We start from the raw sequence: 14,862 nt of genomic DNA on the forward strand, positions 1-14,862 counted from the left end.
GTAGATGGGTTTCTTCCATGCTGACAGGATGGAATTTGGTATCAGGGTCTGCCGAGGCCCCTAGGGCATTTCCCATGGGAAGGGTCACCTTGTCCATTGCTTGTTTGTCTGTATTTCAGCAGTCTAACGCGGGCCGTTGGCACACCTTCTGTATGCTCCACAAGGCTGGGGCGTTCTTTTTAGATTATCTCTAGAAAAACAAAGTATTTCTAGGAACACCTTTCTTACAGCAATTAAAATATTTGACCTTTTGATTTTTCTTTAAAAAGTCAAATTTTTAGAAATTATTTCTCCTATCAGAGTACCATCATAAATGTGAGATCCGATATCAGCCGTATTTTTAAGCCATTTATCTATTGGTAGTGATCTTGCCTTTTAACACATGAACACACCCTTTTGCCTTCGGAATTCGCATTTTCTTTTTTCATATATATATATATATATATATATATATATATATATTCACTTTACTTCCTGAATATAAGCCCCTCCCTCCTTTCCTCCTAATCCCACCTTCCCTTCCTCTTCCCCTTGTCCCTACTTTCCTACTCCTCAGAGAAGGGGACCCCCCCCCAAACACACACACACCAGCACATCAAGTCACATCAGGACTAAGCACATATTCTTCCCCTGTAGCATGGTGAAGCAGCCCCACCAGAGGAAAGTGATCAAAAAGCAGGCAATAGAGTCAGTGTTAGAGACAGCCCCCTCTCCCCTTTCTAGGGGACTCACATGAAGACCAAGCTGCCCATCAGCCATGTATGTGTAGGGGCATAGGTTGAGTCTATGCATGGTCCTTGTTTGATGCATCAATCTCCACAAGATATCCTGGGCCCATGTTACTTGGCTTTGTAGATCTTCTGATGGAGTGCCTGTCTCTGGGTCCTTCTATTCTTCCTCTAACTCTTCCACAGACTCCCTGAGCTCCTCCCGTTATTGGCTGTGAGTCTTACATTCTGTTCCAAGCTGCCACTTCTTGGAGCCACTCAGAGGACAGCTGTGCTATACTCCAGTCTGCAAGCATAGCAAAGTATCACTCATAGTACCAGGGTTGGCTCTCTCCCGTGGGTGGGTCTCAAGTTGGACCAGACTTTGGTTGGACATTCCCTCAATCTCTGCTCTATCTTTATGCTTGCACATCCTGTAGGCAGGGTAAGTTTGGGGTCAAAGCTTTTGTGGGTGTGTTGGTGCTCCCCTCCTTCCACTAAGAGACCTTTCTAGTTAGGGGCGGCCTCTTCAGTCTCGATGACCCTGCTACTAGGAGTCTCAGCTAGAGTCACCTCCATATCTTCCCAGAAGCTGTCGTAGGTTTCCAGCTTGTCACAGAGATGCCCCCACTCACAGTTTCTCTTTTCCCTGAAAGCCCTCTGACCATCCCACCCTCTACTCTCCCCACATCTGATCTCTACCCTCATTTCTCTCAGCGCTCCCTCTCCTGCCCTGTTCCCTCTCCTCAACCTCTACACTGTCTATTCTATTTCCTCTTCTGATTGAGAGGTAAGCGTCCTCCCTTGGGCCCTCCTTGTTACTTAGCTCCTTTGGGTCTGTGAGTTGTAGTATGTTTATCCTGTACTTTACAGCTAATATCTGCTTATACATGAGTACCTACCATGTGTGTCTTCCTGGGTCTGGGTTACCTCACTCAGGATGATATTTTCTAGTTCCACACTCTAACTCTTATGGGTTTTTTTTTTCCTATGTTCTGGCTGTTTACTCCACCTCTTGACCTGTGGTTGATTTTATTTAATTCAAGCAGAAAGCTCTGGAATTAAAGGTGTGTGCTAGGGATGAGCCACACTACAGCTAGAAACAGGTTCTTCCAGTAAGCAACCCAACCGCAGGGTTCACACTGTGGTTGAACATCCTGCAGCAGATCATAAGTCAGGCACGTAGCTACTGATTAGACAGTTAACTATTACTGTTACCCGTATCTCCAGTCTACTCAAGTACAGATCCTTGATGACACTAAGGGACCTTGAGCAAAGGTCATGGAACCGGGGCCAAATCCCACCCTTGTCCACATAGATGGCTGTGGAGTTGCAGAGACATAGACTGAAGACTGAGGAAGAGAGACAGAGACTGGAGCCAGGTCTCTGGAAGATGGGAAGAAAGACAGACAAAATGAAGGATGTACGTAAGATAATATGATGTATCTCATCTGACCTCTGGTGACATCTTACTGAATAAGTACTATTTCTATTTATATAGTGAAACTGAGGCAGAGAGGGGCTAAGAGATTTGCCTGAGACTAACAGTGGGGAAATGGGGTCTGGAGCCAGGATCTGCCTCATTCACAGTCCCTAATGCTGTGTTGTCAACAACATCTGTCCACTTCTGTGGGGGATGACTCAGGAGGGATGAGGACAGGGTGACTGTTCCTTCGGGGGAACAGAATCAGCACCGGGGCATATGTCTGGAGTGTCGGCTTCATGTGTAAGTTTGGAAAATGTATCCTGTATGACAAAAGAGTGTTTTCAGCTGTACTCTGCGTGCCATGCCAGGCTAAGGATAAAGCCAAACAGAGCCATAAATAGGCCCCCAAACAAAGCCATAAATAGCCTTCCATGGGATTCTTGTCATAGACGCCCCTTGTTCCTTCTGTTTGGAGGGTAATCTTGAGCATGCCTCATGAGAACAGCTGGATCTGCCCTGGGCATGGGAGCCATTCATAACCACTCAACTGCGGTGCCCTCTGTGTGGCTAGAGGGCACTATCCCAGAGTTGGCAGATGACCTCGTAGAGGAATTGCATCCATCCCTGCCTTTCCTAAGCAGCAGGTCTCCTACAGCCATTTCTTTGCAGGGACTTATCCTAGGTGCGTATGTAAGTCTGAGTTTCCTAAAGAATATATTTCTATAATTTTCTCTTATTAAAAAAAACAGTGTTTAACAAGCCAATTGGTCTAGAATATTCTAAACAGTGAGGACGTTTTTGTCCCACAGTAGGAGGTGACGTCACTATGATTCTACATGGAAAACTTAAGATGAGAAGCCATGCGTCCTGATTCGCTATCCAGCACTGCTGTCCTGTCCCAAAGCAGGCTTCCTCGCTCTCTAAGGGCACAGCTGGTGTGTGCTAAAACTGAAAGGAGTTTAACTGTTTGTCCCCCTGCCCTCTGCCTCCCCAGACTGCCTTCTCAACACCTCACTAGTTCTTTCCACCCATCAAAGCTAGCCACTCCTGGGAGCACTTCTGCTGCACTGCGCTGCCTCTTAGACAGGCCAACCTGCCACAGCATCGCCCTCCCTAGATAAGGCACTGCCTGCCCAAACCCCACAGTCTGCTCAGTGGGGACAGTGAGGAGAAGAAAGGGCGTGACCACCTGCTGTACTTGGAGGCTCTGTGTAAGTGAGTTATGTGAAGTAGGCAGACGCTCCCGTCAACGCTCACGAATGAATAGTCTAGAAAGTCAGACTGCTTCCTCAAGCCACAGAGCCAGCTGGTAGGGGCAGGAAGCAGTTTGCACTTGCACCTAGATTCATTTGAAAAAATCTTAATAATTGGCTTCCTTGGTTCACAAAGCTAAGATGTAAAATCAATGTGTGCACTTGTGCCCAAAGGTCTGCCCATGGGAAGAGTGCTTTCTGACCATAAAGGATGACCGCTGGCCTCCAATATGGCTGACACAGGCGCAGTAGCTCCCCCAGCCCAGTGCTTAACCTATCAGAAAACTTGCCCTCTACAAGGGTGTTTAGGAACTGCAGCCATCTGGCAGAGAAGCTCTTATGACGTGGGGAGTGGAGGAGATGTCCCTGGCAAGGAAGGACCTATGGATAGGCTGGTAATTATTGCATATCATCGAATGGTACGCACTATGCTGACTCCATTTGCAAGATAAAAATTCAGAGTCCTGTCCAGAGACAGCCCCAGGCTCCACAATGTCCACTGCAGTGCCTATCAGCCTTCAGAGATAAAGATAAGAGCCACAGGACAGCAGCTGGGGATCGTTAAACCACAGGCCAGGGCCCTCTCAACATGAGGCTCGGTGAACTACAAGGGGGAGGGGGCCAGGCAGCCAACACTCACTGTCCTAGTAAAGTGTCACTAACTTTTTGGAAATGAAAGCAATAGAATAGCGTATCTGTTTATAATGAAAGCAAGTAAGAATTGTTCAAATGGTTTCCCCTCTGTCTGTCTCCTCTCCTCTCTTCTCCCCTCCCCTCCCCCTTCTTGTCTCCTCCCCCCTCTCCTTCCCTCCCCCATCTCATGTTATCATTGCTTTATAAAATATTGTTGAGAACAAATGTTGACAAGTTATTTTGTTTAGAGTCCCTATATGATAAATAAAAAGTGATAATTGTTTGCATGCCTCCCAACAGGATATTTCATTTGTCTAAGGCTGGGAAACTCCTGAGCCAGACTCTGCTTTTGAGGCCAGTGCCTTCTCCCAGTGACCAGTGTCAGCGAAGCTTCCGTCCTGTGTCCAGTTGGCCATTGTTTCATGCATTCAGTATGTTCTAGCAAAGTCATTCCTTATTTTTTTTCTGTTTAAAATATTGCTGACTTCTGTCAAAAGAGGCAACATAGAGTAGTCACAAGAGTAAAAATTCAAAGTTTAAGACGTTTTAGCTTCCTAACATTTTTAAGCAAGCAGATGCTGGTGGAACATAGCCCTCCAAACCTCCCGGCCATCAGTAGCTCTTGGAAATAAAATGAGGGTGACATTGACTCCCAGATAGAGTAGCTTACGGCCTATCCCCGACGGAGGCAATAAAAGCCTCTCTTTTCTTAATAAAGGAGAAAGGAAATGGGGGCTGTGAGAGGACATTTGCCCCTCATACAACATAGAGATAGTTTCATAGAAGCTTAACACATTACTATTTTTTAAATATTTAGGCCTCTACTAGGATCAGAAAACATAGCCACACTAATGAAAGGCTCATTATTCCTCCTGAGTCAGGAAGCCACTGGTAGTCAAGTAAATCCAGTTGTGTCCTTTCTGCTTGAAGCCTAGCTAGTCAAGAGCCTGGGGGATATTCCTGTGTCTGCGTGTCAGAGCCTACATGGTGGCGAGTTCTAGAGACTCCTAGCCCAGTGTTTTATTCCATGGTATTTCTGTGCAGTTGAAGGCCAAGCCAGGGTCTTCCCTCTGCCTTGTACACCATTATACATACAACAGCACAGTGGTCCCCTGAACTTGAGAACAGACAGACGTCCTGCCTTTTAGGGATTATGACCTAGGTGGTTTTGCTCCAGAACATGTGGCATTAAACAAAACAGACAGCTGATTGTTGTTAAATCCACATACACAAAACCAAGTACTGCAGTGCTCCTCAGCTACAGAACCAGAGAGTCCTGTCGCAGAAGAGGCTCCTGGTTACACTGCACTTTGGCATGAGAGCAGAGGCAAGAACACAAAGGAAGGAAAACAGAGGCAAAGAAAAGCAGATAAATAGACTGCTTTAAAACACACAGTCTGTACCACTGCGTGTGTCTTCCGTCCTCCCTTCCCTCCTCCCCTTCTTCTTCCTATATGAAATCTGAAAAGAAATCTCTGTTGCTGGCTTCAGAAGGTGAGGTGTCCGTCCCTCTTCTGTCCTGAGGGCAGCTTTACATTTTACACCCCAAGACCCTCAGACAGAGAACTAGGGGAGCCCAAGAGTTCACAGGGCATGCCGGTGACATTTCAGGGAGCCCTTTTGTCCCCCTCCCCCCTCCGAGAAAAGCTCCTTCTTTCTTTGCCTTCTCACAGAACAGCCTGGGATTCTTGTCACCCCACCCCCACCCCCAATGCATTTGAACTTCCTGGGTTTGTTAAGAGCCAGGGCATGGAGCATTCTTCCATGGCGGAGGAGTTCTGGCATTACAGAGCAGAACTAATGTGGGATTTGGGAACCCTGCCCTATTTGTGCAGTTAATTAGAGCTCCCCAGGGGCTGCCTGAGCCAGTGGTCTCATGGGAAACGGAGGTGGGGGCAAGGGAAGTCTGCGACTGTGTGCACCCCGCATGGCAGGAGCATGTACCAAACAACTGGTCCTCGCCGCCTGCAACCTGGAGCCCAAGTCAAGGCAGCAGAGTGACTCGCTTTCATCTGGGTCCCCAGATGATAAAATCAGCTAACGCCAGTGTTTGAGTCAAGTCCAGACACACTGGGTTTACCTTGGGCCAATGCAATCAGGCCTAGGTTCTAATGAGAGCAGCAAAGTTCACAGCACTGCAGCAGCGGAAAAGCTAAAGGGTTTCAACTCGAAATGACCTGTACTCTTAATCTGACTGGCACTGTCAGAAGATGCCAGATCTTACAGTGTTTGTTCCGTTACCTCTGAGCTTTGATTTCCTCTTTTCTGTACAGACATGTCCCAGTACCTGTTTCCCTCGCCCCCACCTCCGTTTCCCATGAGACCACTGGCTCAGGCAGCCCTTGGGGAGCTCTAATTAGCTGCACCAATAGGGCAGGCTTCCCAAATACCACATGAGCTCTCTGTCACAGCACTGCTACAAGTGCTGCATACAAGGGGCCATAGGACTTATGCAAATCAATATGGGTGGCTATGTCCCAATTTCACTTTATCTGTAACTGGATTTTGGCCAGTTTATTGGGTTCTTTTTCCTACCTTCCTGCACCACCCAGTCCCTTCCAAACCCCCAACACCAGGCAGGAGAGAAAGAAGGTTAGAGGGGGAAGGTGCCATTGATATCATCAGACAAATTGCTTCCTGCTGATTAGGGGCACTGACCAGCAACAGCAGCAGTAACAACTACCATTTGATGTGCAGTTACTGTGTGCTGAGCACTATCCTAAGTATACACGTATGGTTTCTATGCCTGACCTTGCTCTGAGGTCTTTATATTTACCAAACCCAATAACACCAGCCTGGCCTACCTCCCAGCCCCATGGCCTGTTGTTACCCGCTTTGTTAGTCTCGCCCCAGCACCTGCTTCATCCATGTCTCAGTGGCAGCTCCCGCACCCTCCTGGTCCCCACCTGAGACCCTCTCACTGGGATCGGAAGTCCCACCTTAACTCTCCAAGCCATTGGCCAAGCTATTGGCCATTCACCTCTTTATTTGAACAACAAGAAGGTGATGGAAAACAATGTTTACAAAGTACTAAGAATAGAAGATGCTGCATAATAATGACAGTACAAAGTCTGGACTGTAATCAGATCTCTGCTGGAACAGAACTCAGCATCTGAAAATACAAGGACAATCTTTACACCGTGCACCAAAAGATTATCTCTGTACTAAGAGCATGGCTATATTAACTCTTCTATCATTTGTGGACCCTATAATGTAAATTTAGATTAGAAGCCAGAAGCTTTCCCATGGGCTAAATATTCTCCACTGCATATTTTTATAGATAAATTAGTAAGAATTTTTGTTTCTTTTTTTAAAAACACAGAAATGTTTTGTGAATGTGCTTTTGTTTTAATCCCAGGTGTGGGGTACGGGCTGCTTCAGATTGTCCACAGCGGCTGGCTATGATTTGTCTCATGATCTGGCAGAGGCATGATTTTGTCAACTGAGGATGGTCTGTGTTTGGAATTCTGGGGACTCTTGAGAGGGTATAATGTGAGAGCCCCTGAGAGGGCCTGTAGTGGTAATGGCGCTGCTACTCCCCCTGCTGCTGTTGCTGGTCAGTGCCCTCCCCCCCCCCCAATCAGCAGGAAGCGGCCTAAGGATATCAATGGCACCTTCCCCCTCTAACCTTCTTTCTCTCCTGCCTGGTGTTGGGGGTTTGGAAGGGACTGGGTGGTGCAGGAAGGTAGGAAAAAGAACCCAATAAACTGGCCAAAATCCAGTTACAGATAAAGTGAAATTGGGACATAGCCACCCATATTGATTTGCATAAGTCCTATGGCCCCTTGTATGCAGCACTTGTAGCAGTGCTGTGACAGAGAGCTCATGTGGTATTTGGGAAGCCTGCCCTATTGGTGCAGCTAATTAGAGCTCCCCAGGGCTGCTTGAGCCAGTGGTCTCATGGGAAACGGAGGTGGGGGCGAGGGAAACAGTTACTGGGACATGTTTACCTCTGGGCCTCTATGGGAAAAGCAATGCTGACCTCTGCTCTAATTTCTCCCAATTTAAAGATCAAAGAAATGAGCCTCAGGCATCCTAGGTGACTTAGCTAAGGCTACACAGCTGCTCACAAGGTGGAGTAGGATTTGAATTCAGTTGCCTGTGAGCTTTGGTGTGTAACACGCATGAGCAGCATGTGCAGTACGTGGCACAGAGGACATGCTTGCTACTCCACTAGCGACCATGGGCATTCTTGGTGGCACTCCCTCCCGGACCCTCCCCCGCTCTCTGCCATATTTCAGCCCAGCAGACCTTTGCCAGCAACTCAGTCAATCATGGAGCTTCAGGAGCTGTGGCATCACCACCATGTCTATTTTAAAATGAAGAAGCTGCTGCAGATCTCAGAGTCCGAGCATCTTTTACACTCCTACACGGGGCCATCCAGTGTCACATTGTTAGGAGCTTTTGGAATCATTGTTTTAGACTGCCAGCTAGCTCTTTTTGGGGGTGGGGGAGGTTGGTTTTTTTGAGATGGGGTTTCTCTGTGTAACATTGGCTGTCCTAGACTCACTTAATAGACCAGGGTAGCCTCAAACTCACAGAGACCCATCTACCCCTGCCTCCCCAAGTGTTGGGGTTACACATGTGTGCCACCGTGCCCAGCTAGTCAACTAGCATTTTCAAACAATATCAGTGGCTATTCAGGATTTCCCAGGGCCAGCAAGATGTCGCTGCTCAAGCCTGACAACTTGACTTGGATCCCAGTTTATCCTCTGCCCTCCATGTGCACACAGGAATACACACTCGCACATGCACACAGTAATAACGAGACTGTGATGAGGGTAATACATTTTAAAAAGGAAGTATCATGCTCTAATTGAGGAGGAAAAATCAAAATCCTGAGTCAGCAGCTGACATTTAATGGCTATTTAGTAGGACTCATTCATGGACGTGAAGCCCACGAGCTGTAGACAGGATCAGGGAATGGTGGACAAATCAGGTGGCACCTGAAATGTGAGGTCGAATTTGCAAAGGAGAGATGCGGATTTGAATGCTGAAAGAAAGAAAGAAAGAAAGAAAGAAAGAAAGAAAAAATCCAAAAAAGGTGCAGAATAGAAATTCTCAGAGGAAGTGGAGTTCTCAGCAAATCAGTGGAATGTGTACAAAAGAGGAGGAGACAAGCAGTGCAGACCCTGTCTGAAGCGTTTTGAAAGCCAGAGAGAGATTTCCGGGCCAGTCATAGAGGCACCTACGCGCTCTCGTAGTCTAGACTGCTGACCACGCGGTTTTTCGCACATCCTGTTCTTGATTACACCCGACCACACTATGACTGGCTGAGTGCGTGTTCTGTCTCCAGGTATGTGGACCTGACTGAGGTGGTGAGGGAACAAAGGCAAGACAGACGGGACATACAGACAGAAAACTGGAGTCAGAGGCTCTGGGCTCTCAGATGGGGAAACCACAGCAGCTGGAAGCTCAACATTAACCAGAGAGGCAGTGTTACTGTGTGCAGCTGACAAGGAAGCAGGCTTACTACACAGAGATAAAGAAGAAGGTAGGGTTTATGGTGGACAGCTGGATCAATGGGAAGGATTTCCCTAATCCCAGGAGCCTTCTCTGTAGGGGAGCAGTCTTCAGAATGTGAATGTCCAGGAGGTGGGGGGGGGGGGGGAGGGAGAGACATGATGGCCATTTTCTCCAAACACTGTCAACATCTACTCGTGACTCAGAAAAAGACTTTCCGTGCCTGTGATCTGGGTCTGAGGCTCTGGGATCCTTGCTAAGGCTGGTTCATGTCAACAACACACATTCACCAGGGACTTCACTCACTCAGGCTTGTCGCCCCTCCCTACAGTGACCAGCTTTATAGATAATGAAGCTAAGGCATAGGCCGTGGCAGCAAAACATCACTGGGAAAATTGGAAACAGTCACCGCCCAGAGTGTCTGTGCTGCTGTTTCTCTTCTGTGCTCATGGTTGGGCCTTCCTAGCAATGCCCTTTCAATAAATCCCAGTTGCTGCATGTGAAGCTATCGTGGTTTATTTGAGGCTGTTGCTTATTATCAGTTTCTCACAGACTCAATGAGCTACAGACCCTGTGCCTCCTGAGCCACCCTGTCAGCCCCACTACAGACAAAAGGGAGCTGAGAAGGGGTTGCTTTCAGGAAAGGAGCCCTTCTGCCTGCCAAATCCAGATGAGCCACTGCTGGGAAAACAGAATAAAGGAAGTAGCATAAATCCAGAAGCCTTATACGAGGCTGTGAAGCAGGCGTGAGCTGGGCAGCTGGAGTCTGAGTTTGGAATAGCTAAAGAGGACAAGTCAAAAAGAGAGGACCTTCTATTTCCCCCCATTCTCCTATATTTTTCTTACCTAGGGTTCCAGTAGAATGTCCTAACATGTATCCCAATCGCCAAGGATACAGAGGGTCCTAGAAACCTACAAAAAGAATATCTTGATGGGTGGATCGGGGCCAGGGGGGTCTGCTCAAACTATGGCACTAACCAAGGACAATACAAGTAATAAACATCAAACCCTTACTCTGATCTAGCCAATGGACAGGACATTCTCCACAGGTATATGGAGAGCAGGGACTGATTCTGATATGAACTCTGGTGCCCCATATTTGACCACCTCCCCTTGGTAGGGAGGCCTGGTGGCACTCAAAGAAAGAATAAGCAGGCTTCTAAGATGAGACTTGATAGCCTATGACCATATAGTGGGGGAAGAGTTCCCTTTGGGTCATAGACCTAGGGTAGAGGAATAGGGTGAAAGAGGGAGGGAGGGAGGGGAGGATACAAGTGATGGGGAAACAATTGAGTTGTAATCTGAATAAATTAATAAAAAATAAATAAAAAGAAGAGAGGACCTTGTGTGAGGTTGAGGAGCATGAGACCAAGGGTGTGAGACCGAGGGCATGAGCAGTGCTGCTCAGACCTCAGTGCGTAGACAGCCTCCGGTGGGGACACTGACCAGCATGGAGGCTTGTCTCTAGCCCGGCCTTATTGTGTAGGGCTGGTGATGTGGCTCAGCAGGTAAAGGCACCTAACCTGCCCTGACAACTTGAGCTCATGGTAGAAGGAAAGAATGATTCTTGCACGTTGTCCTCCGACTTCCATGTGAACATGATGAATGCATGTAGTTCCTAAGGTTTTAAGAGAAAGGGCAGGGCTCCATGCTGAGCCAGTAATGCAGCGTCCTGCCACACCTGCCCAGCAGCTCTAGGAAGCAGAAACAAGAAGGAAAATAGACAACCTTCACACGCATGTCAGCACTTTTCAGGCTCCGATCAATGCCCACGTGTCAGTCTACTCCGTCTTTATGTCCTGTATATTACAAGGTGTTATGGCCTCCTTCCCACGGATGGGGAAGAGCACAGCTGGGGTCATGCACCGGTAAATACAGAAACAAAGCTCTGAATGATGGTGCTTAGGCCCCCCGAATCTGCACTGCCAATTGCTAAACTGCCTCAGGAGGAAATCAGGATAGGAATTCTGCTTCCAGTTTCACGGACCATAAGAATAGGGTCTGAGAACTTGCTCTGAGAGAAATATGGTTTTTGTGCTGGTGTTTGGACCAGGTCTTGATTCTGATCTTAGCACTGGTCACATCAGATCACTCCTGATCAGAGCAGAATCACATCAGATGCTGTTGGAGTGTAAGCATGCTCCTAACACATTGTTTCCCCTCATACAGAGCATCTCTGACCTCAGTAGAAGAATCAAAGGGCAGATCAGCCAGGCTCGTGGGTGCTCATTAAAGGTCTTGCCCTCCAGACTGTGACCCTTTCTGAGTGAGGGCATCATTTCAGTTCCCTATGGCTCCACAGAGCCTGGCATTTGGAGAGGAGGGCTATCTCCCAATACGTGTTTACTGAGCACAGCATGTTCAGGCAGCAGCTGTGGGCTGTTTCCTCTCACGGTGATACAGTCAGCAGGTTCAAGTCTTGGCTTCTTACTCTTGGGATGCCTTTTCAGTGGTAAGATGACAATGGTGTCATTGTGGGCTTGTCACCTGACCCTTCTCAAAGTTGTACTTACCAGAAGCATTTTGTGGTTAATCCAAGTCTCCCTGTAACCCACACCTTCATACTCTTACGTCCACATGGTACGTCAAGGCTCCAGCCAAAAAGCTCTTTGCCAAACACTGGCACTACTTACATCATTGGAGCCTTTTCATATAGAGCCTGCCACTCAGCAGCTGGCCATTCCCAGAATCCTTCATTCTAGCCTTCTGCCTCTGAGAACACATTCTCAGTGTCTCTCCACTGGTGCCCTCTCTGGACTCTCCATGCTTGGAGCAAAGAGGACACCCCGGTTCAGTGCCCCAGATCCTTTTCCATAGCCAGTGTATGTGTGTCATCTCCTCCGGACTCCACTTGTTCCTAGGCACACAGCTGGACAGCTCAGCTGCCCCCTCAGCTTGGCCTGCCATTGTTACTGGTCCCTCTTGCTCCTGGCCCAGTCACTTCCTGTTCCACAGGATGAGGCTGTTGAGGTTATTCTGGGAGCATCAATCTCTCTCAGCTCGACTAAGTCACTTAATGAAAGTTAAAAGCATTTTTTTCTTTTTTATAAAGAGTACATTAAATCTCTTAACAGCAGTTAGGAGAATGGCCTCTGCCACCTGAGTGACCTGGGTTCAAGATCTAGTTCTTCCACTTACTGGTTGTGTTATTCTGGTTGTATCTATAAGGGTTCTCTAAAGAAACAGAATAAATGGAATGTACAGACACACACGAAAATAGTATCTTTGTATGGGTCTGGAAAGGAGGCTTAGTGGGTCAGAGCACTTGCTGATATGGCAGAGGGCCTGGGTTCAATTCCCAACACCCACCTGATCAGGATTTCTGGAGTCCCAGAAGACCTGACTCCCTCTTCTTGCCTCCACAGGCACTGCATGCATATGATGCACACACACGCAGGAAAACACTCATACATATAAAAATAATGTTTTTAGTTGACAGCATCTTTTTATGACTTCCAACAAATACTTCATCTGGAGTATTGACTCCTCAGTACACTTTATCAGGGATACCAGATCTACGCCAAGTGTAGAGAAAGGGTGGAGAATTGCATCTGCTTGCTGGTCACCACCTGGAAGCTGAGCACTCCCGTAGCCGTTTGGGGGATGTTATTTAATTTAATCTTGACATGGTTGTCTTTTCAGACATGGAGACATGGAGGCCCAGAGAGGCTAATGCACCAAAGATATGATGAGTGGTTGGGTGTTGATCTACTGCGCTTCAATAAACCAAGTGCCCTCAGATGAAGCCCCTCTGTGAGAGACCCATGTGGTGACAGTGTCTTTGTTTGTGACCCTTTCTGGTCCATGGGAGTGGCTCTGAGTTCATCTGCAGCATTACACATCTCCCTCACTTACACAGATGCAGGTGACGAGCCTAGAGGAGCCCAGTCATTCCGGGAATTATTCTGGAGTAGAAGTGGGACAGACGAGGTGGACGAGCAGTGGATCGTATTTTGCTTGTTCCAAGGCATGCTTTGCAAGTCATTTCGCTGTTTCTTAAACAAGCCTCAGCCGCGCGCTTACACTTTGGATTTGTGCCTTTAACACCTCTGGCTATTGAAAGCCAATGTGTCATAATGTGTCATGTCCTTCAGAGAGCTGAGGGCTAACCCTCTTTCTACTTTGGTGGTTTGAAACTAATTACAGATGTGGGTTGTGCCTATAAATGAGATGGATGTTTAGGCCAAATAATTTAACAACCAAAAGGAAAAACAAGGGAAATCCATTTTTTTCCATTATCTAAAAATTTCAGGCATATTGAGGTTTTTTTTTTTTAAATACACTGAAGTATATGAAAAACCAGTCACAGGCCTTCATTTTTATTTTGTCTACATAGGAATCTCAATTTTTTTTTTTTCAGAAAGGAGACAGCCTGCCCAAGACCTGTTCTGTGGTGGCATATTTCCTTGTTGGAGCTCTTGTCTTAGAGTGTGCCTGCCTGGGCAAGCAGGTGTGTCACAAAGGATGATTATCAAAAATAAAAACACTCCTGGAGTGACAGTCACATTCCAAATGGAGATTTCTATTCGTCTTACCTTTTCATTCCTTCTGCTTTGACGGTGGCCTGAGCCCCGTGCGTGCCCACCATGCCTCGCAGCCCAACATACACATCCCTTCTCCCCGTGCCCAAGGGTGAGCAGCAGGTGGTCAGTCCTTCTGTAGGGAGGCTGAACAGACTTGCGCTCGGAGCCCTCTACCGGGAATCCTCTTGCTTCGTATTCTTATGCCCCATGCTTGTTGCCTTCCGTCTCTAGAAAGATGTCATTTTGTCTGAGATGCAGTTTCCTGCCTCCTGCACCGATGGCCACCTCTCCTACCCGTTACTTTCACTTCCTTCTATCCAACTTTTCTCCCCCAGGACTCATCACATATGCCCACAGCATGCATGTGTATACCAATGCCACATACACTGCATGTGACGAAACGTGTGTACGCATGCACAAGTGTGCTGTTCCAGCAAGCTTTATTTTTGTAGTTTTATGTTTACCAAAATGGCTAAAGATAATACAGAGCCTCCTATGAACCAGACACCCAGTTTCCCTTATTATTAACAGCTTACTGGGAGTGTTGTATTAGTTACAGTTCATTACAGAAGACTGATACATTGTGGTAACTAGCTGTATGTTACGCAGTTTCACCTTGTGTGCTTCTCAGTGCTCTAGGATCGCGTTCCAGATACTGCAGCCTTGCATTTGGGAGACTCCGTTCCACTGGTTTCTCTCATTCCCGTCAGGTATTTTGTAGAACGTATCTCCATTGGGAGTTCACTGGCTATCACACTTATGATTCAACTGGGGTTTTGGTCTGAGAGGAAGAGCCCCCATAAAACAAAATAAAACAAAGGGCAGTTTTCGTCACCTTCTGTCAAGGGATCGAGTCA

The 14,862-nt window shown here is 47.4% G+C and overlaps 1 protein-coding gene across 6 annotated transcripts in view; it reads left to right on the forward strand.

Moving 5' to 3' along the window:
* The window catches only part of FGGY (FGGY carbohydrate kinase domain containing), a 375,878-nt gene that overhangs the window by 322,535 nt on the left and 38,481 nt on the right, over positions 1–14,862 (forward strand). For 2 of the 6 annotated variants that reach the window (XM_084784087.1, XM_084784088.1), the window contains exon 15: positions 13,843–13,932. The exons of 2 other annotated variants lie outside the window; for them this stretch is intronic. In XM_084784087.1, the coding sequence (XP_084640213.1) occupies positions 13,843–13,932 (90 nt within the window). Of the gene's footprint in view, positions 1–2,025; positions 2,131–2,942; positions 2,961–4,319; positions 4,353–13,842; positions 13,933–14,862 lie in introns of those variants that run through there. 2 more of the 6 variants (XM_084784090.1, XM_084784091.1) reach the window with 2 other exon arrangements.

This window comes from Acomys minous (genome assembly GCF_964271855.1).
Source record: "Acomys minous genome assembly, chromosome: 1".
In the NCBI taxonomy this organism is placed as follows: Eukaryota; Metazoa; Chordata; class Mammalia; order Rodentia; family Muridae; genus Acomys; species Acomys minous.